The 27,973-nt window shown below is 57.6% G+C and overlaps 1 protein-coding gene across 1 annotated transcript; it reads right to left on the reverse strand.

Moving 5' to 3' along the window:
• Positions 1 to 18,476: 18,476 nt before the first annotated feature.
• On the reverse strand, positions 18,477 to 25,331 carry LOC119113138 (trans-Golgi network integral membrane protein 1). The gene is made up of 5 exons (XM_037237520.1): positions 25,317 to 25,331; positions 24,443 to 24,536; positions 22,399 to 22,506; positions 20,964 to 21,118; positions 18,477 to 19,553 (listed from the first exon to the last, which is right to left on the reverse strand). Exons 1-5 carry the CDS (start codon positions 25,329 to 25,331, stop codon positions 19,410 to 19,412), a joined length of 516 nt encoding a protein of 171 aa, XP_037093415.1. The 3' UTR covers positions 18,477 to 19,409.
• Positions 25,332 to 27,973: the final 2,642 nt, after the last annotated feature.

Raw genomic sequence — 27,973 nt, forward strand, 5'->3', positions numbered from 1 at the left:
TTGCTTCCCCTCCCCCCCCCCACGTTCTTGAAAATGGTTTCCGAATGGCGTGGCACAGCCGCGGCAATTTTGCATTCTGTAGACAACTGAATAGTGGATCGTTGGCATCAACAATTTAGATGTACCTTGGAAGGCTGCGCTGACTTATCGCAGGTCAAAGTCAGACCATGGGTTCAGCGAGTCAATTTCTAGGAATCGTTTAATCTGATGCAACAGCAGGTGTTGGACGAAGCCATATATATCTGGGATGCCTTCTTAGGCAACACAAATATTGAATTAGCAAATTGCGTGGACCTAAGTTTAGGTACATAGGTCAGGGCAAGGTGAAAATGAACCTGCTTCATCACTGTAGGCCCTGCAGTTTAGGACAATTTCTGGTGCTCATTCGAATTCATTGATGGAAGAACTGCATTATACATCTTCCATGCACTTTTTAGACTTCAGAATAGGTCACTGACTTGAAATGACCCCAGTTTCAGCATTTTTGGTGAGGAACATACTGTCTGGCGTAATCATTTGTCGCTTATTTAAATACACTACCCGGAGCAGTCTTGTATGATTTTGGGCCACCATTACTTGCAAAAGGTCAACAAGGTCACTGACCTTACATGAGCATGTGACCTTTTGCTTAGAAACATTTGTCTGGGCTCTGGGGGGGGGACACTTTGGAGACCAGCCTGAAATTTTACTTTGTTCTCAACCTGATTTGGCCCGAAGGTCAGAACCTAGAAACCTCAAGCTTTGGCCTATGTGAGTTAACGCACAGGTTAATACACCCTGTACATTTGGTATCTAGTTCCCATAGTTGCCAAGATTTGAGATGGTCAAATTATCTTCCACTCGAGCGAAGGGTATCTAGTCGGTCACCCGGGCACGTGTTAAGGCCTGGTCATTGTAGCATGCTATTGCGCACGGTTCATGGTGATGCACTATTGATTACATTTGCTGCCTGCGCACTAAGGCATGAGGTCGCATGCATTGCGCAAAATGTATGAAAGCGCAAGCAGTTTTAGTGTAATCCACGTGATGCTTTCATTGGAAAACACTGTCGTTCTTCATTCGAAACCCCATGATGTTCAGCAAGATGCCTCCCAGAAGGATGCATAGAGAGAGAAATGTAAATATTGTTATATATATATATATATATATATATATATATATATATATATAGATATACTCATATGAGTATTTCGCGAGCAGGTTTCCTGTTATACCTTCTTGGTTGTACACCACAGCCAATGCAATGCTTAACCGCCATGTTCTTGGTCGTTTGTTCAAGAATTCGTACGGGCTTATATCGTTTCTGTTGTGTCAATATAGAGAGAGTTCAAAGCTTAATAAATCCTGAAGAAAATTGATTTATTCGTTCAACGTTTCTATCAATTCTATGACAATCTTCAAGACAAATGTTTGATTCTAAACATGCAGGCTCAAGCACAGTACACACATATATGTTCTGTTTCATCGAATTCCGACAACATGCATCATATTGTCGAGGTCCTTGAGAAACAGGAGTTGCATATTGTATTCGTTAGCTCCAAAAAACCTCTTAGCGTTGAAAGTGTTATATTTACACTAATCATATTAAAGGTTACTGGTCCCGTAGGTTTGCATTACGGGGCGGGAGGTCCTTCCCATGAATCGTATGTCATAGATTTCTCAGTTGTGGGAGTTGTATGTTTTATATGTTGATGAGCCGCAACGTCCGGTCTCGGATAAGTACCTTTCATGCCCCCGTCCCCCCCCCCCCGCTACTTGGGGCCAATGGCGTGGAGAAATGCACTCTAAAAGGAGAGTTCGCGACACCAACTGACCAGAACGCTAACAATACAATACAAATAATACAGGTAGCCACCAGGGTAAAAGTTTTGGTGTGCGTTCGTTTATTTCGAAGTCCGTTGTTTGTAACCACGTGGTTGCAAAAATAAAATCCACCGAAAAGATGCATTCGGTATTTAGATGCAATGTAATGTGTTGAGGTAAATTCGAGGAATCTCAAATGCAAAAATATTCTGCCCCTCAAAATTGAACACAACGCAGACAGAAAAGAAACTACGGCAAATATCCGACCATTTTTGCAGAATGCTCCTTCGTGGTATCCTCGACTGCAGCCACAGTGTGTTGGCCCTCTTACGTGTCCAACGTGATGGCGGTGCATCGTGGGGCCCAGAAGCAGTTCGTTGTTTAGGTTCGTTGGTTAAAGATGGACCGGTCATATAGCTCAGAATATTGCAAGAATATATATTGCATTTTTCTAGCTCGCAGGAGGCGTGTATAAATAACAAATGGCACGAACAAATGTCGTTCAACAAACCCTGCACGTCTATGTCAGCACAAAAACCCGAGGAAAGACACATCGGTATTAAGGCCTTCGCAGGAGAGCCTTCAGTGCTCCACCAGTCAGTCCAGTTGGTATGGTGCTCATATGCCGAGCACATGATGCTGATCATACGTTGGAGTGCCGCCCATTACCACGATTTAGCGGGTCTGACCGCTGCCTTGTTCTGGCCACCACCGGACCGGTCCTTGTCACCGTTGTCAGCAGCATATGGTGCCGACAGTGGCGGCCTTGGTGCCTGACTTGCAGGGCTATAGTTAGCATGGTCGATGATAGATGGGGTTACGAGCAGTACCACACGTTTCCCGGTGCCAGTCTGGCCACCGTGACCCGTCTGCGGATTGGAGGGGCCTGGTTGGGCGGGCGAGAGTCGGTTCTCCTGCAAGAGGTGAGGTTTACCCTCATTGCCCTTCAAAAGTATGGATCCTTGCTTGGCGGGGCCGAATGCCTCCTGCTGAAGCGCAGCCGGCAGCTGTTGAGAGCCATCGTATCCCTGCTGAGGACGAACAGAAGACGGCTGCTGGGGACGAGTCGATGACAGCCACTTAGGATCGGAGCGGAGTGACTTCAATGACGGCAGTTGGGAGCCAGGGAACTGCTTCTGACCTTGAAGTTGCGGCTGATTTTGGGAACCATAGCTTTCCTGCTTGGGACGATTAGGGGATTCCTGCTGAGGACCAGAGTAGTCTTGCTGGGGACGGCCAGTAGATTGCTGCTGAGGACGAACTGTCGACTGCCAATTGGGATCTGAGTATTCTTTTCTGGGGACGTCTGGAAGGAAGTTTTGTTCTTGAGGACCAGAATAGCCCTGCAGAGGGCCGCTTGGAGGCTGTTTTGCAGGTCGACCCGACGACTGCCATTTACCGGCAGAGTTGAGTTGCTCACGACGTCCAGAAGGTCGCTGCTGAAGAATAACGGGACGTTGATTCTGACCTCGAATTGGGGATGGTTTTTGAGGACCAGAGTAGCCCTGCTCGGGTCTATCTACAGACTGCTGTCGAGGACGACCAGAGGACTGCCACTTGGGATCAGAGGACCCTTGTTGAGGACGTCCGAAAGGCTCTTGAGGAGCCAAGGCAGGCTGCCTCTTATCTTGGATGAAGGATGGCTTTTCAGGACCAGAGTAGTCTTGCTGAAGACGGTCTATGGGCTGTTGCTGCAGACGATAATCGGACTGACTCTGAGGAATTGGATAGCTCTGCTGCGGAAGAACAGAGTACGGCCGGTTATCAATGGCGTGTCCTTGCTGAGAGCGGTCTGGAATATTCAGCTGGGGAATAGAATATCCCTGCAAGGGACGGGCCAGAGATCCCTGCCGAGGAATGAAGTGGCCTTGCTGAGAGCGAGTTGGAAAAGGCTGATGCGGGCCGGAGTACTGCTGCTGGGTATTTGATGCCGCCTGCCGCTGTGCTGCCCCGGCGTACCCTTGAGGCTGGGCCGGGGAGTATCCCTGGGGCCGCTGGGGGGCGCCTCCCTCCGCCGGTCGATCACCGTAGCTCCGTCCCGGTCCGCCCTGCTTCGGCCGCCCCGTGTAGGGTCTGGCCTCACCCTCGTACGTGACCTCGGCGACGTAGCCGCCGTCGCCGTCCACTGTGTAGGTGACGGTCTGGAGGCGGCCGTCGGGCAGCAGCACCGAGTATGAGCCGTGTGTATGCCTGCCGGCTCGGCTCTCCCGCTGACTGAACCGCGCCTCTCGGCCGGCCACCGTCCAGTCGAACTCGTACCGGGCCGGCTCACCGCTGTTGTCGGAGTAGTCGCTGGGAAGGAATTCGGGAGTCGGTTTGTAGTCTCCTGCGGGAGGGCCAGGTGCTGGTCTGTAGTCTCCGGCGGGAGGGCCAGGTGCTGGTGTGTAGTCTCCGGCACGAGGGCCAGGTGCCGGTCTGTAGTCCCCACCAAGAGAGCCAGGTTGTGGTACGTAATCTTCAGCTGGTGGACCTCCTGTCGGTCCGTAGCTCTGCGCAGAGACTGACGCAACGACGGCGAGCACTACGATGAACACGGCCATGTCAACGCTGCAGTTGTGACCTGCAAGGCAGTACTGGCCGTCTGATGGTGGACGTCGACCGCCCGGACGTTTTATGTAGTGCCGGCCGTCGCCCAGAAGGGCCTGACTTCCCACAGTTGCCGCGAACACTGTGGTCAGCGATCTCCGACGCCCCACCTTGTGCAAACCCAGTTGATTTCATTCAAGCGACAGCTGTTTCCGTTAGGGACACCAACAACATTGTTTGGTCATCTAAATTCGGTTAGTCTCAGACGTTTACCAACAGGTACGTAGACAGCAACAACGCGACGAGGACAAACACAACACAAAGAGACAAAGACGTTTCTTGGTTGAGGAGATGCTCGTTTCGAACACAGGATTTTGTTCAGGAAGAGTCCGCGTTTCGCTCAGGTGCACCTTGAACTTGGGACCCACCCAATCCAACCTAAACACCCCAAACCCTTTGCCCCCGCCCCCATTACAAAAATATCGTCGGATTTCGCCTGTTTCGTGTTTAGATTCTTACAATGGAATGAGTAGATCTCATGCTGCACAAATGAATGTCTTAAAGAAACGCGGAAATTACTGAAGTTAACCTCTGGCGAGTCTGTTGCAAGCCTGTTTTTTTGCTGGAGAGTCTTCTTCAAGAGGTAACTTCTGACATTGGTTTGCAATTTATCGATAACAGGGATCACAAGCGATACTCCACGGTCTTTTTTTTTTAGCTCAGAGTGGTCACTGACCTAAAGGACAAATATTAACCGTTTGCTTTTGGAACCATACCGCCTAGCGTAAGTCTTTAAGACTCATCAAATTCAAAATCAAGGTTATCTCGTACATTTTTGGTGATGGTGACCATCTAAAGATCAAATGACGTCAATTACTTGCAATGAACTTCCGCGCTTTGCTGCTTCGATAAGGTATCTAGGTTAAATACTGCGGCATGTGGCTGGCATAGAAGTATTTGGTGTACATATCTGTACTTTCACGTTGTGTAACCTTATTGAACCCAACGAAAATGGGCGAGTAACATCAGATTTGAACACATTTAATGCCTTCTACAGAACAGCCTACACTGTGCAATTTATGTTGTTATCCTCGTGTGTTTCCGAGTTCTCAGGGGGCCAAATTGATCTCCGCTTGCTAGCGAGTGGTGTTCAACCGGCCACCCTGGAGAGTATCAACACGCGCTCGGATGGCGGCTCAAATTGCTTCCCCTCCCCCCCCCCCCCCGAAGGTTCTTGAAAATGGTTTCCGAATGGCGTGGCACAGCCGCGGCAAATTTGCATTCTGTAGACAACTGAATAGTGGATCGTTGGCATCAACAATTTAGATGTACCTTGGAAGGCTGCTGACTTATCGCAGGTCAAAGTCAGACCATGGGTTCAGCGAGTCAATTTCTAGGGAATCGTTTAATCTGATGCAACAGCAGGTGTTGGACGAAGCCATATATATCTGGGATGCCTTCTTAGGCAACACAAATATTGAATTAGCAAATTGCGTGGACCTAAGTTTAGGTACATAGGTCAGGGCAAGGTGAAAATGAACCTGCTTCATCACTGTAGGCCCTGCAGTTTAGGACAATTTCTGGTGCTCATTTCGAATTCATTGATGGAAGGAACTGCATTATACATCTTCCATGCACTTTTGAGACTTCAGAATAGGTCACTGACTTGAAATGACCCTGGTCAGCATTTTTGGTAGGAACATACTGTCTGGCGTAGTCTTTGTCGCTTATTTAAATACACTACCCAGAGTAGTCTTGTATGATTTTGGCCACCATTACTTGCAAAAGGTCAAACAAGGTCACTGACCTTACATGAGCATGTGACCTTTTGCTTAGAAACATTTGTCTGGGCTCTGGGGGGGGGGGGGGACACTTTGGAGACCAGCCTGAAATTTTACTTTGTTTCACCTGATTTGGCCCGAAGGTCAGAACCTAGAAACCTCAAGCTTTGGCCTATGTGAGTTAACGCACAGGTTAATACACCCTGTACATTTGGTATCTAGTTCCCATAGTTGCCAAGATTTGAGATGGTCAAATTATCCCCCACTCGAGCGAAGGGTATATAGTCGGTCACCCGGGCACGTGTTAAGGCCTGGTCATTGTAGCATGCTATTGCGCACGGTTCATGGTGATGCACTATTGATTACATTTGCTGCCTGCGCACTAAGGCATGAGGTCGCATGCATTGCGCAAAATGTATGAAAGCGCAAGCAGTTTTAGTGTAATCCACGTGATGCTTTCATTGGAAAACACTGTCGTTCTTCATTCGAAACCCCATGATGTTCAGGAAGATGCCTCCCAGAAGGATGCATAGAGAGAGAAATGTATATATTGTTATATATATATATATATATATATATATATATAGATATACTCATATGAGTATTTCGCGAGCAGGTTTCCTGTTATACCTTCTTGGTTGTACACCACAGCCAATGCAATGCTTAACCGCCATGTTCTTGGTCGTTTGTTCAAGAATTCGTACGGGCTTATATCGTTTCCGTTGTGTCAATATAGAGAGAGTTCAAAGCTTAATAAATCCTGAAGAAAATTGATTTATTCGTTCAACGTTTCTATCAATTCTATGACAATCTTCAAGACAAATGTTTGATTCTAAACATGCAGGCTCAAGCACAGTACACACATATATGTTCTGTTTCATCGAATTCCGACAACATGCATCATATAGTCGAGGTCCTTGAGAAACAGGAGTTGCATATTGTATTCGTTAGCTCCAAAAAACCTCTTAGCGTTGAAAGTGTTATATTTACACTAATCATATTAAAGGTTACTGGTCCCGTAGGTTTGCATTACGGGGCGGGAGGTCCTTCCCATGAATCGTATGTCATAGATTTCTCAGTTGTGGGAGTTGTATGTTTTATATGTTGATGATCCGCAACGTCCGGTCTCGGATAAGTACCTTTCATGCCCCCGTCCCCCCCCCCCCCCGCTACTTGGGGCCAATGGCGTGGAGAAATGCACTCTAAAAGGAGAGTTCGCGACACCAACTGACCAGAACGCTAAGAATACAATACAAATAATTCAGGTGGCCACCAGAGTAAAAGGTTTGGTGTGCGTTCGTTTATTTCGCAGTCCATTGTTTGTAACCACGTGGTTGCAAAAATAAAATCCACCACAAATATGCATTCGGTATTTAGATGCAATGTAATGTGTTGATGTAAACTGGAGGAATTTGAAATGCAAAAATATCCAACCCCTCAAAATTGAACACAACGCAGACAGAAAAGAAACTAAGGCAAATATCCGACCATTTTTGCAGAATGCTCCTTCGTGGTATCCTCGACTGCAGCCACAGTGTGTTGGCCCTCTTACGTGTGCAACGTGATGGCGGTGCATCGTGGGGCCCAGAAGCAGTTCGTTGTTTAGGTTCGTTGGTTAAAGATGGACCGGTCATATAGCTCAGAATATTGCAAGAATGTATATTGCATTTTTCTAGCTCACAGGAGGCGTGTATAAATAACAAATGGCACGAACAAATGTCGTTCAACAAACCCTGCACGTTGTGTCAGCACGAAAAGCCGAGGAAAGACACATCGGTATTAAGGCCTTCGCAGGAGAGCCTTCAGTGGTTCACCAGTCAGTCCAGTTGGTATGGTGCTCATGTGCCGAGCACATGATGCCGATGATACGCTGGAGAGCCGCCACTACCACGATTTAGCAGGTCTGACCGCTGCCTTGTTCTGGCCACCACCGGACCGGTCCTTGTCACCGCTGTCAGCAGCATATGGTGCAGACAGTGGCGGCCTCGGTGCCTGACTCGCAGGGCTATAGTTAGCATGGTCGATGATAGATGGGGTTACGAGCAGTACCACACGTTTCCCGGTGCCAGTCTGGCCACCGTGACCCGTCTGCGGGTTGGAGGGGCCTTGTTGGGCGGGCGACGATCGGTGCTCCTGCAAGAGGTGAGGGTTTTCTTCCTTGCCTATCAAAAGTATGGATCCTTGCTTGGCGGGGCCGAACGCCTCTTGCTGAGGCGCAGCCAGCAGCTGTTGAGAGCCATCGTATCCCTGCTGAGGACGAACAGAAGACGGCTGCTGGGGACGAGACGACGACAGCCACTTAGGATCGGAGCGGAGTGACTTCAATGACGGCAGTTGGGAGCCAGGGAACTGCTTCTGACTTTGAAGTTGCGGCTGATTTGGGGAACCATACCTTTCCTGCTGGGGACGATTAGGGGTTTCCTGCTGAGGACCAGAGTAGTCTTGCTGGGGACGGCCAGTAGATTGCTGCTGAGGACGAAGCGACGATTGCCACTTGGGATCTGATAATTCTTTTCTGGGGACGTCTGGAAGGAAGTTTTGTTCTTGAGGACCAGAATAGCCCTGCAGAGGGCCGCTTAGGGACTCTTTTGCAGGTCGACCCGACGACTGCCATTTAACGTCAGAGTTGAGTTGCTCAGGACGTCCAGAAGGTCGCTGCTGAGGAATAACGGGACGTTGATTCCGACCTCGGATTGAGAATGGTTTCTGAGGACCAGAGTAGCCCTGCTCGGGTCTACCTAAAGACTGCTGTCGAGGACGACCAGAGGACTGCCACTTGGGATCAGAGGACCCTTGTTGAGGACGTCCGAAAGGCTCTTGAGGAGCAAAGGCAGGCTGCCTCTTATCTTGGATGAAGGATGGCTTTTCAGGACCAGAGTAGTCTTGCTGAGGATGGTCTACGGGCTGTTGCTGCTGACGATAATCAGACTGACTCTGAGGAATTGGATAGCTCTGCTGCGGAAGAACAGAGTACGGCCTGTTATCAATCGCGTGTCCTTGCTGAGAGCGGTCTGGAATATTCAGCTGGGGAATAGAATATCCCTGCAAGGGACGGGCCAGAGATCTCTGCTGAGGAATGAAGTGGCCTTGCTGAGAACGAGTTGGAAAAGGCTGATGCGGGCCGGAGTACTGCTGCTGGGTATTTGATGCCGCCTGCCGCTGTGCTGCTTCGGCGTACCCCTGAGGCTGGGCCGGGGAGTATCCCTGGGGCCGCTGGTGGGCGCCTCCCTCCGCCGGTCGATCACCGTAGCTCCGTCCCGGGCTGCCCTGCTTCGGCCGCCCCGTGTAGGGTCTGGCCTCACCCTCGTACGTGACCTCGGCGACGTAGCCGCCGTCGCCGTCCACTGTGTAGGTGACGGTCTGGAGGCGGCCGTCGGGCAGCAGCAGCACCGAGTAGGAGCCGTGTGTCTGCCGGCCGGCTCGGCTCTCCCGCTGACTGAACCGCGCCTCTCGGCCGACCACCGTCCAGTCGAACTCGTACCGGGCCGGCTCACCGCCGTTGTCGGAGTAGTCGCTGGGAAGGAAATCGGGAGTCGCTCTGTAGTCTCCGGCGGGAGGGCCAGGTGCTGGTCTGTAGTCTCCGGCGGGACCACTGGATGCTGATCCGTCGTTCTTAACTGTAGGGCCAGGTGCCGGTCTGTAGTCTCCGGCAGGAAGGCCCGGCGCTGGTCTGTAGTCCCCAGCAGGAGGGCCAGGCGTCCGTCCGTAATCTTCAGCTGGTGGCCCTCCTGTCGGCCCGTAGCTCTGCGCAGAGACTGACGCCACGACGGCGAGCAGTACGATGAACACGGCCATGTCAACGCTGCAGTGGTGACTGGCAAGCCAGCTCTGGCCGTCTGGTGCTGGACGGCGGTCGCTCGGACGTTTTATGCAATGCCGGCCGTCGCCCGCAGGGGCCTGCCTTCCCACAGTCGCCGCGAACGCTGTGGTCAGCGATCTCCGACGTTCCATCTTGTGCAAACCGAGGCGTTTCCATGGGAGCGGGAGCCGTCATCGGTTGTGCCGCTGGGAGTCCGGTGGCCGCGTCACGTGCCGTCACGGGCCACCCACGGCCGCTGCGAGGCGTGACGTCGCTGCTTCCGGAGCAGTGACGCGACCACCGCCTGAGCGGGCCGGCCGAGAGACGGCCCTCACACACAGCACAGAGTAGGAGCGGTCGAGAGACGGCCCTCACACACAGCACAGAGCAGGGGCGGCCGAGAGACGGCCCTCACACACAGCACAGAGCAGGAGCGGCCGAGAGACGGCCCTCACACACAGCACAGAGCAGGAGCGGCCGAGAGACGGCCCTCACACACAGCGCAGAGCGGAGCCGGCCTAGAGAGGGCCTGCACGAACACGAGAATATGTATAGGGCTATTCACACCAAGTGCCCCCTGCCCCTTTACTGCGGGTGAGGAGGTACAGATCTAGAAGAGAATGCCTCGCTGCAACGGCCAGCAAGGAAGGATCTGTTCTTTTGGTATCGGCTTCGGCCTTGGGTCTTTGGAAACCTCTTTGGTACATACAACATTGCATGAGAACGGACAAGAACAGACAGGTGAGAAATGCATCGGTGACTGATTGTGTGTTAGCTTTACTCTAGCTGGGAAGGGCGTCGTCAAATAACTGACGATCTTCTCACGATTAACTGGCACGAGTGGATGAATTAGCTCACATGAGAAAATTATATCACATGAATTACCTACAGCCGAACAGTAATGTGCGATGCTTAGCTCGAAATCAATTAAGCGATTAAGAAATAAGTGATCCATGGAATTCGATTGCTCCAACCATATCAGTGCAATTAAGTTTTCATTTTAATTGTCATTTGGTATGTGCTGGTGTTGGCCGTATATTGATGCTATTTTTTCGTGTTTCCTGCACTTAACAGGCCACAATTCGAGACATGGAATTGTACGAGACATGGAAGTGCACGAGACCATAGACGAGAGTCCTACAAGCTTTTCGGAATTGGCTTTCTCATCTTCAGGGATGTCGACCTGTGTATGTGAATGGCCACCTGAGCCAGGGTCGAATGTGCATTTCCGTATAGATTAGCCGACTTGGTTTTGACAAACAGCTATTGGCATTGATGATTTTGTTCGTCATTTATTCATTAGCTCGTTATATGAATATGGCTTGGTGATGGTCACAAGTAATATGCAAGTCATGCTTTGTTCGATGTTATCCATTTTCCGCAATTTTGTAGCATTCCAGCAAAAAGCATTCGGGGGGGACAAGTAAAATATGAGTGGAAGTAAGTAAAAAGCAAGTCAGTAAAAAGTAAGCAATACTGACTTCCAGGAGCCAATCAGCATTGAGCAATGCAACATAACACTGAGGAAGCCAGTACTGTCACAAAAGAATGCAACAAGCACCCGTGTTGGGGTGAGATGACCTCGATATTATCCAACTAGTAAGGCTGAGGTAATGTCATCTTGGGTCGCTGTAGCCAGATGCAACTGAGGAAGAATATATCAGCTTACGCGGGACATTGACAGAGCAAAGCACATTCGAATATTTGCTCTCCTTCGTGATCCCATGCTTCCGAATCTTGCTCTTCCATGTTTACAATCTTTCGACGCCCGATCTACAGCTAGAAGGATATTTCTGCGTGCATAGCAATATTTCGGAGGTGCTCGGTATTTTGCTGAATGCGATTCACGTGCTGCACCTGAGGCAATGAGAGCTTACGATGATGCTGATGAGCGAGGTCTCACGTTACCTGCGAGAGCAAGCCCAGATGTAATCCCGTGAGCCCGTTCCGTTTCTCGCATTTGGGCCGCGCGATCTCCCGGTGTGGAAGTTTTCAATAAATTTGAGCGTGAAATTGCGCTGGAAGTGGTCATGGCCGAAAAAGGGACAATATTCTGATATGTATATATATATATATATATATATATATTTATGTGTGTGTGTGTGTGTGTGTGTATGTGTGTGTGTTGTGTGTGTGTGGTGTGCGGGTGTGTGGGTGTGGTGTGTGTGGGTGTGTGTGGTGTGGTGTGTGTGTGTGTGTGTGTGGGTGTGTGTGTGTGTGTGTGTGTGTGTGTGTGTGTTGTGTGTGTGTGTGTGTGTGTGTGTGTGTGTGTGTGTGTGTGTGTGTGTGTGTGTGGGTGTGGTGTGTGTGTGTGGTGTGTGTGGTGTGTGTGTGTGTTGTGTGTGTGTGTGTTGTGTGTGTGGTGTGTGTGTGGTGTGTGTGTGTGGGTGTGGTGTGTGTGTGTGTGTGTGTGTGTGTGGGGTCGTGAGAGTGGTGAGTGTGTGGTTATAAACATTTTACCATGGAGATTGGTCGCCCCTTTCACCATGGAATAGGTGGACGAGTAGTCGTTGGAAACATACCTGGCAGCTGCGGTGGTTGGGAATGAACCCGGCAGCTGCATCGGTTCGGAAGGGGGTTGAACCTGGCGCTGAGCGGCCGTGACATAGCCACAGCATGTCACGGCCGCCCCCCACGACACAGCACAGCATGTCACGGCGCTCCCACTGGACACAGCACAGCATGTCACGGCGCCCCCCACACTGACATAGCACAGCATGTCACGGCGCCCCCACTGAACCAGCACAGCCATGTCACGGCGCCCCCCATGACACAGCACAGCATGTCACGGCGCCTCCCTGACATAGCACAGCATGTCACGGCGCCCCCCTCTGACATAGCACAGCATGTCACGGCGCCCCCCACTGACACAGCACAGCATGTGTCACGGCGCCCCCCAAGGACAACAGCACAGCATGTCACGGGCGCCCCCACTGACACAGCACAGCATGTCACGGCGCCCCCCACTGACACAGCACAGCATGTCACGGCGCCCCCACTGACACAGCACAGCATGTCACGGCGCCCCCCACTGACACAGCACAGCATGTCACGGCGCCCCCCACTGACATAGCACAGCATGTCACGGCGCCCCCCACTGACACAGCACAGCATGTCACGGCGCCCCCCACTGACACAGCACAGCATGTCACGGCGCCCCCCACTGACACAGCACAGCATGTCACGGCGCCCCCCACTGACATAGCACAGCATGTCACGGCCGCCCCCCACTGACACAGCACAGCATGTCACGGCGCCCCCACTGACACAGCACAGCATGTCACGGCGCCCCCCACTGACACACAGCATGTCACGGCGCCCCCCACTGACACAACGCAGCATGTCACGGCGCCCCCCACTGACACAGCACAGCATGTCACGGCGCCCCCCACTGACACAGCACAGCAGATCTCCTTGTGATCATACCCTGCCAAATAACCGGAATCTTTTTGTAAAGTTTATCAACAGCATGTTTCATGAAGATTTGGTCCGAAGGTTTCCATCAGATGCAACGACGCTTAGCGCCACTTATCGCCCTAACCCCTCAGCGGTCGTAAGCCCTTGCATCCCATCGCCCAATCCCGAGAGCGCTTAGTGCTTTGGGGCAAATGCTCAACGTGCTGTGATGCAGCACCGGCACAGCGCTGTGACGTTCGGCGCGGTCCGTCCTTCCCTTTGACGCCACCTGACCTTATAGGGGCAGCCACGAGCCGCAGGTCATACCTCTTTGGGGCAAAAGACGATCATCTGAAGCGACCTGAACCCCGGCGCGAGTTGGCCCATCGGACGGCAGGCGCTCTAACCGACTTGGCCATCGGGATGGCCGGATCATGGATTCAAAGGGGTCTGGCGGACTCAGCTCTCGGTTACGGGCTGGAATGTCGCCACTTCAGCGGTGGGTGACGGTTAAAAGCAACACTTCGGCTCGCATGCCTTTACTCTGAGCCCGGTGGCATTCATCCAAAGCACACGGAGTAACTAAACGAAAGTCAAACTGTTTTACTGTTTTTCACGGGAAACTGTTTCAGCAGTTTGATGGCGGAAGTGTATCGGAAGCGTGTGAACACGCGGTGCACATAAATCACCCTTCCGTTAATGTTCCTTGCACATTGCAAGCGGCGACACGAGGTGTGTGCCTATTCGGCACGTGTCGAGAAACAGTTGAAACATTCGGGGACGTTTGTGCCACCTGCACAACACCTGCACCTGCACTACGAGAGCACCTGCCACTCCTGATCCGTGGCGATCAGGAGTGGCCGGTGCTCTCCGCTTAAAACAGCGCCTGCCTGATCATTGCGCCTCAAAGGAATCGCCTGCCATCTGGACCAAATAACAAATCATAATTTTTGGAACGTCTACGGAACTGCTTACCGCCCGCGGACATCGGCGTGGTGTGACTTTTGCCATTCGGTCGTAAGACGGAGCGTAGCTCAAGCGTCACGACGCGTTACGCGTCAGGCGTCACGACGAGCTACGTCACGCCGGACTGCTCAAAATTGCTCGAAAAAAGCATTACAAAATTTAAGGAGATCTGACGAAGTGCGCAGAACAAAGCACCTTATCAGCTGAAGGTACGCCCTCCCGCCTAGATGTCTTGTCTTGTGAGTGGATGTGTACCCCTCACCCAGCCAGTGACATGAATTCGATGCACGTTGGCTTCACAGCCATGACATGACAGCTTGGCCTTTCTAGATTTCCAGCGCTCGAGGCGTTTCACGGAGAGCAGCCGTGACAACACCGCTGGGGTTCTGGCCCAACAGCCCCCCCCCCCCCCCCCATCCCCCCGGTCGCGTGGCACGGCTCAGGCAGCGGACACCGTGGGAATCGTGCTCGCTCGCCACTGTCTGGTGGTTCCTTGTACGGCCAGTGGGAGCTCCTAAACGGCGGTGAAATACAATGAACCGGACGGGCTGAAGAGGTGCTTTAATGCAAATTCAGGCATAATAGTGTATGGAAATTCGTGTTATAGAACTGCACCATGTGACCTATTGCCAGTTTAAGGGAGGTGTGCGCTCACATACTGGTCCGCCGCTGTGAACACGTGACCTGCACAGGAACGGTGATGCAAAGCTTCTGGGTAATGGAAAGTGACCGAGGGAACGCTCCTACTACTTTACTGAGGTGGTTTTCCAGGTGCTATTACGTTCAGCGGAAGGTCCCAAAGGCTCTGGGTGGACGTAAGATTTCGTCGCATCCGTTCAGCATCCACCAGAGCCGAGCTCTCCACTGACCGCACCCCGACTCACGGCATGGTCTGTATCCACTCCACCGTGGATACATGAGAACGTCATGAGAACGTAACTCAGGAGTCATCTGTTGAGAGAACTCGAGTCGGGATTCAAGAGGTCTGCAGCCGTGAGTCATAGTTTTCAGGCGAATCAAGTGAGAATTATAAGTGACGATTCCGGGTTACTAGGACGGAGTCATGCGTGAAACGTTAAAGAGAAGTAAGTCGGAAGTCATGAATCAAGAGAATAGGAGTCAGGAGTGATGGCCCATGAGAACGGTTCAGGAGCCATGAGACATGGGTCAGGAGAACGGGATGGCACTCCACTGCGCAGACTGCACTTCACCTGGCGGTAAAGCACCGGTGTTCAACGGTCGGCAGTTAGGCCGGTTGCATTCACACCGCTGGAATGGATTGCCCGAAATAAGTGATCTGTCCCATGTCACTTCGGATGCAATCACTGACCATCCCACCTGATTCCGAACACCACCGCTGGTCAACACATCTAATCCAGAACACCACCGCTGGTCAACGCATCGAACACAGAACATCACCGGTGTTCAACGCACCTAATCCAGAACACCACCGCTGGTCAACGCATCTAATCCAGAACACCACCGCTGGTCAACGCATCTAATCTAGAACGCCACCGCAGGTCAACGCATCTAATCTAGAACGCCACCGCTCGTCAACACATCCAATCCAGAAGACCACCGCCGGTCAACGCATCAAATCTAGAACACCACCGCTGGTCAACACGTTTTATTCAGAACACCACCGCTGGTCAACAAATCTAATCCAGAACACCACGGCTGGTCAACGCATCAAATCTAGAACATCACCACTGGTTAACGCATCTAATCTAGAACGCCACCGCTCGTCAACACATATAATCCAGAACACCACCGCTGGTCAACACATCAAATCTAGAACACCACCGCTGGCCAACGCATCTAATCTAGAACACCACCGCTGGTCAACACATCTAATCCAGAACACCACCGCTGGTCAACACATCTAATCCAGAACACCACCGCTGGTCAACGCATCAAATCTAGAACACCACCGATGGTCAACACATCTTATTCAGAACACCTCCGCTGGTCAACACATATAATCCAGAACACCACCGCTGGTCAACACATATAATCCAGAACACCGCCGCTGGTCAACGCATCGAATCAAGAATACCATCGCTCGTCACTCGGAACGCTGTTATCGGCAACCCTAAAATCCTAAACACTTGGTAATGTCTCTCCCATCACCTGATACAGTACCACTGGTCACTTCCTGACACTCGGAACACCAGCATTGCCCGGCCCCTTCATCGCCAGTTGATCCCCACCCGAGACCGATGGGAGCGGCGATCAGGCCGGCGGTGAAGGGCCGCTGGGAGAAAGCGCGGGCGGCCGTCACGGCGCGCGCCGACGGCAGAGCTCACCGGCACGCACGGGCCGGGAGCGGCGCCACCCCGTCCGTCCGCCACAGACAGCCGGCAGAGCTCACCGGCACGCACGGGCCGGGAGCGGCGCCACCCCGCCCGTCCGCCACAGACAGCCGGCAGAGCTCACCGGTCCACACGGGCCGGGGAGCGGCGCCACCCGCCCGTCCGCCACAGACAGCCTGCAGAGCTCACCGGCACACACGGACCGGGGAGCGGCGCCACCCCGCCCGTCCGCCACAGACAGCCTGCAGAGCTCACCGGCACACACGGGCCGGGGAGCGGCGCCACCCCGCCCGTCCGCCACAGACAGCCTGCAGAGCTCACCGGCACGCACGGGCCGGGGGCGGCGCCACCCCGCCGTCCGCCACAGACAGCCGGCAGAGCTCACCGGCACGCACGGGCCGGGGCGGCGCCACCCCGTCCGTCCGCCACAGACAGCCGGCAGAGCTCACCGGCACGCACGGGCCGGGAGCGGCGCCACCCCCCGTCCGCCACAGACAGCCAGCAGAGCTCACCGGCACGCACGGGCCGGGAGCGGCGCCACCCCGTCCGTCCGACAGCCGGCAGAGCTCACCGGCACGCACGGGCCGGGAGCGGCGCCACCCCGTCCGTCCGCCACAGACAGCCGCAGAGCTCACCGGCACGCACGGGCCGGGAGCGGCGCCACCCCGTCCGTCCGCCACAGACAGCCCAGAGCTCACCGGCACGCACGGGCCGGGAGCGCACCACCCCGTCCGTCCGCCACAGACAGCCGCCAGAGCTCACCGGCACGCACGGGCCGGGGCGGCGCCACCCCGTCCGTCCGCCACAGACAGCCCAGCCGAGCTCACCGGCACGCACGGGCCGGGGCGGCGCCACCCCGTCCGTCCGCCACAGACAGCCTTACAGAGCTCACCGGCACACCCAACGACCGGGGAGCGGCGCCACCCCGCCCGTCTGCCACAGACAGCCTGCAGAGCTCACCGGTCCACACGGGCGGGGGAGCGGCGCAACAACGCCCGTCCCCCCCCGCCAAAGACAGCCTGCAGAGCTCACCGTCCACACGTGAGGGGGAGCGGCGCCACCCCGCCCTGTCCGCCAAAGACACAGCCCAGGAGAGCCCCCGGTCCGCGAATGAAGAAGCCACCACTCCCGTCTGCCGTAGACAGCCCAGCAGAGCCCCACGGCACACACGGGCCGGGGTGCGGAGCCAACGACCCGTCTGCCGTAGACAGCCTGCAGAGCTCACCGGCACACACGGAACGACACAGGCGTGGCGCTGCCGACGGCTAGGTGTGCAGCTCCGCTACAGACCTTTGGAATGTTTGCGAGGAGCCTTCGTCATCGAAAACCGAACACGCGGGATCCGAATGGCGAAATATGATCAAGTTCCGCACCGGCTGCTGTGTTTCTGTTCTGTCCTGCCGCTGGCTGTTTGGTTCAGCGGTTTTCTTCACAGCTTTGAAACAGCAACAACGGCCACCGGACCTCATGTACGCGGGCGAATATCCGCTGCTGCTAGACGTTTGCTCCGTGCTGGGTACGCTTCGCTCAACTCCCGTACGGCGTCTCGAGCGCATTCAGCCCGTGCGCACAAATTGAGCGACTATCGCACCGGCTCACATCGGGCTGCGCCGGCCAGGGTCCGCTGCTTCCGGCCCATCCAACGCCGGCTCCTATTCGGGCTGCGCCGGCCAGGATCCGCTGCTCCCGGCCCACCCAACGCCGGTTCCCATTCGGGCTGCGCGGCCAGCGTCCGCTGCTCCCCACTTATCCAGGCCAGAACCCCGGTCATGAAGAATGCTCGCCACTCTGATTGCAGCAGGAACAGGACTGGATGCTTCATGAAATGGCAGCTCATTGGCGGCGGATCAGAAGAAATGTGTAATGGCCGTTATAGAAGGAGGCGTCGCCATCTGGAGTCACTCATTTATTTTATGATACACAAATGCCTGACACGTGGTCTAGTTTAAACAATTAAGAGGCTCTCCCTCCCTCCCAATCACAGCATAGAATCTCCCCTCCCGTAAACTCCAAGCGACCAACGCGCCGTGTATAGCTGGACAGAATGCGTGCGATCAACGCGCTACGAAGGTCACACCGGCCGCAGGGTCGCCAGGGTCATGCTACGGGTCACTGAAGCTGACCTGACCGGAGGCGCCGCTGTGGACCACACGGCGGCGCCCGAAGTGTCGCCCTACAGAGATCGCACGCCGCGCCGACGGCACACTGACGCCTCACCTAAGCCAAAGCCGCCAGCGACACGGGCGGCTGTCAGTGAACGCACACCAAAGCCGCAGCCGCGGGCCCGGCGGACAGCTGGTCGGCCAGGCCGTGCTCAGCGGCCCACGCGTGGGAACACGGCCGCCAGTGCCCAACCCGGTACATGGCGAACCAAACCACCAGTCCGTCTTAGATCACTCGAAAATAAGCGCCACCCAACTGGAATCAATTCACACCGTCCGGTGCGTCAACTGGCATCGCTTGTGCTTGAGTAAACAGCTCGATCGGACCAACGGCAACTCGTCTATTACCCGCAACACTCGGCAATTTTCCGTTCAGCGATCAGAACCTGCGGCCGGACGTGCAGAGCGTGCTGGCGAAGCGCGTCGTCACCCCTTGAGCCCGGGGCCGCAGGCCGGGGACGCAGTGCCGACCGCAGCGCCGCCGCCGCCGCCGCCGTCCCGTCAGGCCGGCTCCGCTCCGCCGCGCGCGCGCTCTCACGGACGCTGCTCCGCCGGCCGCGGCCGCCTCACTGGCCCGTCTCCGGTGCCAAACGCGTCGGGATGACCGCGATTTTCTGACACTGTCGAGAGTTTTCGTCGGCGGCGGCCGCGGCGGCCGGCCGGTCTAGTAGATGATGTTACTGGATATCTCCTGCCGCTGCTGTGAGCTGATGACCTCCTCCAGACTGTTGTCCAGCTTGCGGTACTGGGACGAGTGCGGTCGCCGACGGCCCGACGGGCTGCGGCCCTCGATGATCAGCGCCAGGATCTGACGGGGAGGTCACAGGTCACACGGAGAGGTCACACGGGGTCGCAAGGAAGGGTCACAGAGAGTCACATGGGGAGGTCACAGATGGCACGCGGAGGGGTCACAGGAGGTCACACACAGAGGCCACAGAGGGGCTACGGAGGGCTCAAAGACGGTCACATAGGGTAACGGAGGTCACAGAAGGCACACGGAGGGGTCACAGAAGGCACACAGAGCGGCCCTAGAGGAGCACACGGAGGGGTTACAGAGGGTCACACGGATTGGTAACAAAAAGAGTTACACGGAGCAGTCACAACGGTTTCACTCCGTTCACAGGGGTTACGCGACGGTCAAAGGGGTTACACGGGGCGGTCACAGGGGCTACACGGAGCAGTCTCAGAGGGTTTCACGGCGTTCCCAGGGGTTTCGCGGCGTTCACAGGGCACAGGGGTTACACGGCGGTCACAGGGGTTACACGGAGCAGTCACAGAGGGTTTCATGGCGTTCACAGGGGTTTCACGGCGTTCACAGGGGTTACACGGCGTTTACAGGGGTTTACACGGCGGTCACGGGGGTTACACGGGGCGGTCACAGGGGTTACACGGAACAGTCGCAAGGGTTACACGGCGGTCACAGGGGTTACACGGCTGTCACAGGGGTTACACGGAGCAGTCACAGAAGGTTTCACGGCGCTCACAGGGGTTACACGGCGTTCACAGGGGTTACACGGCGGTCACAGGGCTACAAGGGGCGGTCACAGGGGTTTCACGGCGTTCACAGGGGTTACACGACGTTCAAAGGGGTTACACGGCGGTCCCGGGTTACACGGAGAGGTCACAGGGATTACACGAAGCGGTCACAAGAGATGCACGGAGAGGTTACAGGGGTTACACGGAGCGGTCACAGGGGTTACACGGAGTGGTCACAGGGGTTACACGGACCGGTCACAGGGGTTACACGGAGCGGTTACAGGGGTTACAGCGAGCGGTCACAAGGGTTACACGGCGGCCGGATGCTGACCAGCCGGTATTGATACCACAAATGACGGACAGGGCCAGAGATGTCAGGGAAGGAAGCACCAGTTTACAGGGAAACCTGACGACAATCACAAACGTCCTGAGGGTTCGGAAAGGAACACACCTAACACCGCGCTAAAATTGAGACCCTGGTGCCGGGTATACCGGTCACAGAAGACATCACAGGTCACACCCCGAGTTCGGATGGAGGCCACCCTGTGCCAACTGTCAACACCGCTCATCCGCAGGACTGCATACAGCGGAAGGCGTCGCCCTAACTTCTGAAGTGGGCACGACAAGAGAAGGTGAGTATGCACCAAACACACACCAAGCTGCAGCGTCCATCCGTGGGTGGCGGCCAACACGCGTCGCACGCCTGCCTCTCCGCCACGACGCCGCCGCAGCCACACGTTACCTTCTGCTTATTGTGGAACATGAGGTAAAAGATGATGCAGAGCACGACGGCCGTGAGGAAGTAGGCGAAGAAGTTGGAGTCGCCGCCCTGCGCCTTCAGCGGGGCGTAAGGACCCACGCCGGGCTGCTCGTCCTGCGCCGGCACTCCGGACGGTGCTGCCGGCGGCACGCGCGGCCGAGTCAGTCAGCAGCACAGCACCAGATACAGAGAACAGCAGGTCCCCACAGGCCCTTACGGAACCACGGGCTGCAGAGAAACAGCCGGCCCCACAGAACCACAGGGCAGCAGAGAAACAGCCGGCCCCACAGAACCACAGGGCATAGAGAAATGGCCGGCCAGCACAGAATCACAGAGCAATAAAGAAACAGCGGCCTCCACAGAACCACAGGGCAAAGAGAAACAGCCGGCCCCACAGAACCACAGGGCAGCAGAGAAAACAGCAGGCCCCAGAGGACCATAGCGCAACAAGCGCACGTGCCGAATCGGCCAGGTAAACGGCAGCAAGTACCAGTAGCGCTGTCATCTATTAGGTCACAGTGCGGAGTAATCGCCATGAACTCTACAGACGGAAGCTGTGTGGAAATACATGCATTTCGTGGTCCATATTTACCATACAATACATCAGAAAACATGCCAAGCGTGATCGTTAGAATGTCAATAAAGCTGCGACCGTCGGACATCCCCTGGCAATCGCCGGCGAGACGTCGCACAGGACAACCGCCACTTGTATTTCAGCTACAACACGAACATACGGCAGTACAGGTCATGCGGGCAACAACATGCAAAGCCTCCGCCACGAAGCCGCACCAAGCATTCGGAGCGGGGCTGACCAACGCCTGGCTGAGCCGGCGTCGGTCAGTGGCCGAGTGCGGCCGGGCGGGGCGGGCAGGCGGGTGGTGAGGGTGGGCTCAGAGTGCCGAGGTCATCACGCCTGGCCCGGCGGCGGGGGCGGGGCCGGACCGCAGGTCCCGGGGGACGAGACCACAGCGCGCGGCGGGCGTCGGCGGGACGCGTCAGCCAGCCGGGCCAGCCGCGATGACCGGTCCACAGCGCACACCGGCCGACGCACAGGCAGAGCCGGCCGCGCGGCGGACCACGGACGCCTCGCTCGGCACCAACACACAGACGCGGACACCAGCTCGCAGCCACGGCAGCCGGCGGCGGCCGGGGTTTACATCGCAGGAGCTTGGCCAGCCACATGGTCTGTCAGCTGCCTCTGCCACACCAGCGGCCGTGCCACTCCCACCCACGCGACATAGGACAGAGACGCTGACGCAGACGCGGACGCGGACGCGGACAGAGGGCGAGGCGAGACGCGTCACACGCATGCCGTGCGGAGCGCAGCCAGCCCCCGGGGCGCGGCTTGTTAGTCGGCGGTGCAGGCGCGGCAGGCAGGCCGGAGACGGGGCGGAGCCGGCGCCGGAGCGGCGGTTACCCTTGTAGACGGCCGGCGGCTCGTCGTTGATGGAGAAGTCATCGTCGCGGGCGGGCCCCGGCCGGCTCCCCTCCAGGCTGTCCAGCTCGCCGTCCAGGGAGTCGGGGTCTGCTCGGAGCTGAGCCCGTCAGAGGGCGCCGCGAACACCACAGCACGACACCGGCGGAGGACGCCGGCGGAGGACGCCGGCGGAGGACACGGCAGGAGAACAACGGCACGAGGACACGGCAGAAGGACACGACTGGAGGGCACCGCACGAGGAAACGGCAGGACACACCAGGAGGAAGCGTCAGGATGATACGGCAGGAGGACAAGGCAGGAGAAAACGATAGAACACGGCAGGAGGAAGCGTCAGGATGGCACGGCAGGAGGACACAGCAGGAGAAAATGACAGAACACGACATGAGGAAGCGTCAGGATGGTACCGCAGGAAGACACGGCAGGAGACACGGCAGGAGGGCACGGCAGGCGAAAACAGCAGGACACCAGCAGAGAACACGGGGCGCGGACAGAAGACGCAGGCAGGACATGTGTCGGGGACGCGGCAGGTGACACACCGGACGTAATGCCCGGATGAGATGGCGGGCAGGCCGACAGACCCCGGGCGACGGGCTGGGGCGTCGGAGACGTTAGCGAGCCGTCGCCGCCGACGGCGGACAACGGAGCACGCCGAGGCCATTCAGAGCTGCACGCCAGGGCCACTCAGAACTGCACGCCAGGGCCACTTAAGAGCTGCACGCCAGGGCCACTCAGAGCCGCCCGGTGGTAACTCAGAGCAGAGCGGCTTGTCAGCATGGTCAGTGACTTATCATACGCACGCACGCACGCACGCACGCGCGTACAGACGCACGTACATACGTACGTACGTACGCACTCACGCACGCGCGCACGTACGCACACACGCACACGCACGCGCGCGCGCACACAACACACACACACACACACACACACACACACACACACCACCCCACACCCACCCCACACCACACCCACACACCCACCACACACACACACACCCACACACCACACACCCACACACCCACACACCACACACCCCCCACCCACACCCACACACCCACCACACCCACACACCCACACACCCACACACCCAAACACCACACACCCACACACCCCACAACCCACACACCCAAAACCACACACACACACACACCAACACCACACAAACACACACACACACACACCACACACACCACACACACACACACACCCACACACCACACACTCAATCATATATGACATTCTAGAACCGTTGCACTACTAAAACCTGCCAGCTGCGTGGGCCCTGATCGCGCCGACCGACCGTACAACGCCCGGTCAACGGCAGAAATCGCGGCGAAAGTTAAACGTGCCGCAGCGATCGGTCCGTCCAGCCCTCTGGCGTCAGCTGACGACGAGCGCCGCCGCTGCCACCGGCCGCAGGCCGTCCGTGAGGTCTGACATCCGTCAGGCCGTCAGGCCGTCCGAGTCCGTGACAAAGAGCGGACGACTGACGCACCCGACAGTCGAGGCTATGTGACGCTGCCTGCCTCCGTCCGGGCAGGGAGGAGGGATGGGAGGAGGAGGAGGAGGATGGCAGGAGGAGGATGATTGTTTGGCGGGCCTGACATGGCGTCAGAATGCGCACAAATGCCAACACAAATGCCGCATGGGACTCTCTACCTTCCACTTCAGACCACGACAGTGCCGGGGTGGACCTGGCCGCGTCCGACCTCACGTGCACGGCGGACCGCCAGCGGGTGGTGACATCGGCACACCCTCCAGCTGGGAAACTGAGACCCGCCAGCCTCTGCCTGTGTCACTGCGCGTCCCTGCACGTGTCCCTGTCAGTGGCCCTGCCCGTGTCTCGGTGTGCCGCTGTCCGTGAGCTGGTGTACCGCTCCCGTTATCGCAGTGTACCGCTGTCCGTGTCCGGAGCCGACGCCGGAGTCGGTGTCCGGTGCCCAAGTGTACCGCTGTCCGTGTCCCCTGTGTCCCGCTGTCCGTGTTCCGCTGCCCCGCTGTCTGTGTCGCAGCGCACTCTGACCTGGGTGGTCGGCCGGCGGCGGGCCGCGGACGTCCTCGGGTCGGCGGAAGTGGTCCTCGCTGTCGCCGGAGGGTGGCGGCCGGTCGAAGGGTGGCTCGCCGGCCGGCGGCGGGCGGGCGCCGGCGCCGGCCGTCTGCTGCGGCCCGGCCGGAGCCGGCCACCGCTGGAGGACGGAGGCCGGCTGTCACCGACACACCCACACGCTCAACGCGGCACAGCGGTCACCCCGTCACAGCACGCGGTCAGCTGACCACAGCAGGACGACAGCGGACCGTCACAGCACGCGGTCAGCTAACCACAGCAGGACGACAGCAGTCCGTCACAGCACGCGGTCTGCCAACCACGGCAGGACGACAGCAGCCCGTCACAGCACGCGGTCAGCTAACCACAGCAGGACGACAAAAGTCCGTCACAGCACGCGGTCAGCTGACCACAGCAGGACGACAGCGGACCGTCACAGCACGCGGTCAGCTAACCACAGCAGGACGACAGCAGTCCCGTCACAGCACGCGGTCTGCCAACCACAGCAGGACGACAGCAGCCCGTCACAGCACGCGGTCAGCTAACCACAGCAGGACGACAACAGTCCGTAACAGCACGCGGTCAGCTAACCACAGCAGGACGACAACAGTCAGTCACAGCACGCGGTCAGCTGACCACAGCAGGACGACAGCGGACCGTCACAGCACACGGTCAGCTAACCACAGCAGGACGACAGCGGACCGTCACAGCACGCGGTCAGCTCACCGCAGCAAGACGACAGCAGCCCGTCACAGCACGCGGTCAGCTGACCACAGCAAGACGACAGCAGCCCGTCAAAGACAGGTGGACGGGCTCAGCAGGCAGCGGTAGGCACAGTTTGACCGTGACTGGCGCGCCAAATGTGCATGATGGTCGTACTGCGGAACTGCGGTCCCGGCCACACGGCACGGCGGCAACTTCGAAATATGGTCCGCGCCTGGATATCAGGGGTCCAGATGTGCGGTTGCAGGTAACCTTGCGCACGTGTCGCCCTCTGGTGACCGCACGCAGGGCCCAAGCTATTGCCCCCCGTCAGCGCCGCTCCGGGGTCAGGTGCAGAGCGGCACAGCGGACGCACCGGCGGCTGGCGGCGCGACCGAGGAGGAGGAGGGGGCCGGGGCCGGCGGCCGCACGTCACCAGCCGGCACGGCAGGCACCGGCGACGGAGACGCGACGGGCCGGGGCGCCGGCGCCGGCAGCGCGCCGGCGTCGGGCCTGGCGGCCGGGAGGGCGCCGGGGCCGCCGGCGGCTCCAGTGGCGGCGGCGGAGGCGCCGGCTCCGGCTGAAGCGGCCGGAGTGGTGGGCTTCGCGTTGGCTCCGGCTCTCGCTCCGGCGTCGGGTGCGGCTGCGCCTGCGGCTTCCGGCGCCGCCTCCGTCAGCGACGGACACGGATGCGGCGTCCTGACCACCAACGACCGCTGCCGGCAAGGAGGGGCTGTCAGGCTGACACCGCCACCGGGGATGTCTCATGATAACAGCAGGTGGTGTTACTGACGCACACAACACCTGACGTCATTCTGCGTCACAGACTAACAATAACAGCAGGTGGTGTTTTTTATCACGCATGCGACACCTGACGTCATTCCGCGCCACAACCTAATAACAACAACACCAAACCCAGCCGTCGGCCAGAGCTGCAGAAGGCTCGTTAAGCGATCGAAGCCAACCGTCGCAATTGAGTCCAACTTTCTGCCCTGCTTCTGCATCACGCCGTTCACGGCCGAGACAGCGATCGAGACAGAGGGAGGAACAGCGAGAGAACAAGAGACACAGGGAGTGCGCCCGCGTCCGGCTGACGGGCGGCTGCCGGCCGGCCTTCCGGACATAGGTGCTTTTGGCGGGAGGCGGCGGGCCGGTTGGCGCCCGAGCCGGGACGCTGTGGGTTGTGGGCTGTGGGCTGTGGGCTGTGCAGGCCAGTCATGCAAACCATGCAGACTGGATACGCGCAGGGGCGTCGCCAGGATGTGAGCCCGTGGCAGGCAATAGCCTGGGGAGGGGGCGGACGGCGTCCGTGGGGGTGACGCCACTGTCTGGTCTAGTGATCACGCTGTTGCGACCGGCGTGCGCGGCCGAAGCAGGTGAGGTGCGCGTCTCCGGGGGACACGCAGCCCCAGCCGGCCGCCGGCCTCGCGTCCCTCGAGCCGGCCGGGGAGTGGCTCGAGGGACCAGCCGTCTGGTCACCGCCGGCGCGCCGTGTCGCGTCGCCTGCCGACACCGAGCAGCGGCCAGCCAGGCCACCACCAGCGGACAGCTCGCCGGCGGTCACTTCAGGGTGGACCAGCTTCAGCCGTAGGACACCCTACAGCTGTACAGCCAGATCAGACCCGCTGGGGGACACCGTACAGCCGGATCAGACCCGCTGGGGGACACCGTACAGCCAGATCAGACCCACCGGAGGACACCGTACAGCCGGATCAGACCCACCGGAGGACACCGTACAGCCGGGTCAGACCCGCTGGGGGACACCGTACAGTCGGATCAAACCCGCTGGGAAGGACACCGTACAGCCGGATCAGAACCGGGCCTTTCGCCGGCCGCCACGGGCCTCTCGGTTGTGTTCGGGAGCCAGCGGTGGCTTCTTCCAGCCTCCGTGTGTCACCCAGGAAAGTTTCGAGGCCAGCTGCATCAGCTGTCAGTCTCTCCATATCACCCCAGCTGCATCAGCTGTCAGTCTCTCCATATCACCTCAGCTGCATCAGCTGTCAGTCTCTCCGTATCACCTGGTTCTGTGGAGGAGTTTCGAGGCCAGCTGCATCAGCTGTCAGTCTCTCCGTATCACCTGGTTCACCAGGGAAGGTTCGAGGCCAGCTGCATCAGCTGCCAGTCTCTCCGTATCACCTGGTTCTGTGGAGGAGGCGGTGGAGGAGGCGTTGGAGGAGACGGCGGCGGTGCTCTCGGCGCTCGTCACCCAGCCAGCTGTCGTCCTTCCGGCCCGCTGCCCGTCCCCAGCAGGCCCGCTCAGCGCCCTGCGCCAGCGCCACCCGCGCGGCCTCAGGCTGCGCGGGGGCGGCTGCTGCTCCCGTGGCGAGCTCCATCGACCACCCGCGGGGGCGCCACCGGTGAGAGAGGCGCCCGCGGGGGCGGCCGGGCTCCACGTGGCGAGCTCCATCGACCACCCGCGGGGCGCCACCGGCGAGAGAGGCGCCCGCGGGGGGGCGGCTGCGCTCCCGTGGCGAGCTCCATCGACCACCGCGGGGCGCCACCGGCGAGAGAGGCGCCCGCGGGGGCGGTGGCTTTGGATAGCGGGGGCGCGGCTGACGACGGGCGGGCTGCAGGCGGAAGGCAGGGCGGCGTCAGCGGGGCGTCGGTGTCGCACCGCCGTGACGTCGCATGCCATACAACGGAGCTTGTTAATATGTTGCTCATGCATACAGTGAGGTGGCTCATACTTACGTCTGCCACTGGAGGCTACAGTTAGGCTAGTGTTGCTCATGCAAAGTATCTACCTTAATAACAGGGAGCACCTGGTCAGTAAGCATCATTAGCGAGCAGCCAATGGCGAGCCTCGCT

This window comes from Pollicipes pollicipes, unplaced genomic scaffold (assembly GCF_011947565.3).
Source record: "Pollicipes pollicipes isolate AB1234 unplaced genomic scaffold, Ppol_2.1 Scaffold_1600;HRSCAF=1878_pilon_pilon_pilon, whole genome shotgun sequence".
NCBI classification, from domain to species: Eukaryota; Metazoa; Arthropoda; class Thecostraca; order Pollicipedomorpha; family Pollicipedidae; genus Pollicipes; species Pollicipes pollicipes.

Coding starts and splice junctions, on each gene's coding strand:
- LOC119113138 (XM_037237520.1), bottom strand. Junction 22,507..24,442: donor GCCGCCGGCCGACCACCCAG/GTCAGAGTGCGC, acceptor AGCTCCGAGCAG/ACCCCGACTCCCTGGACGGC. Junction 19,554..20,963: donor TGTTCCACAATAAGCAGAAG/GTAACGTGTGGC, acceptor CCTCCCCGTCAG/ATCCTGGCGCTGATCATCGA.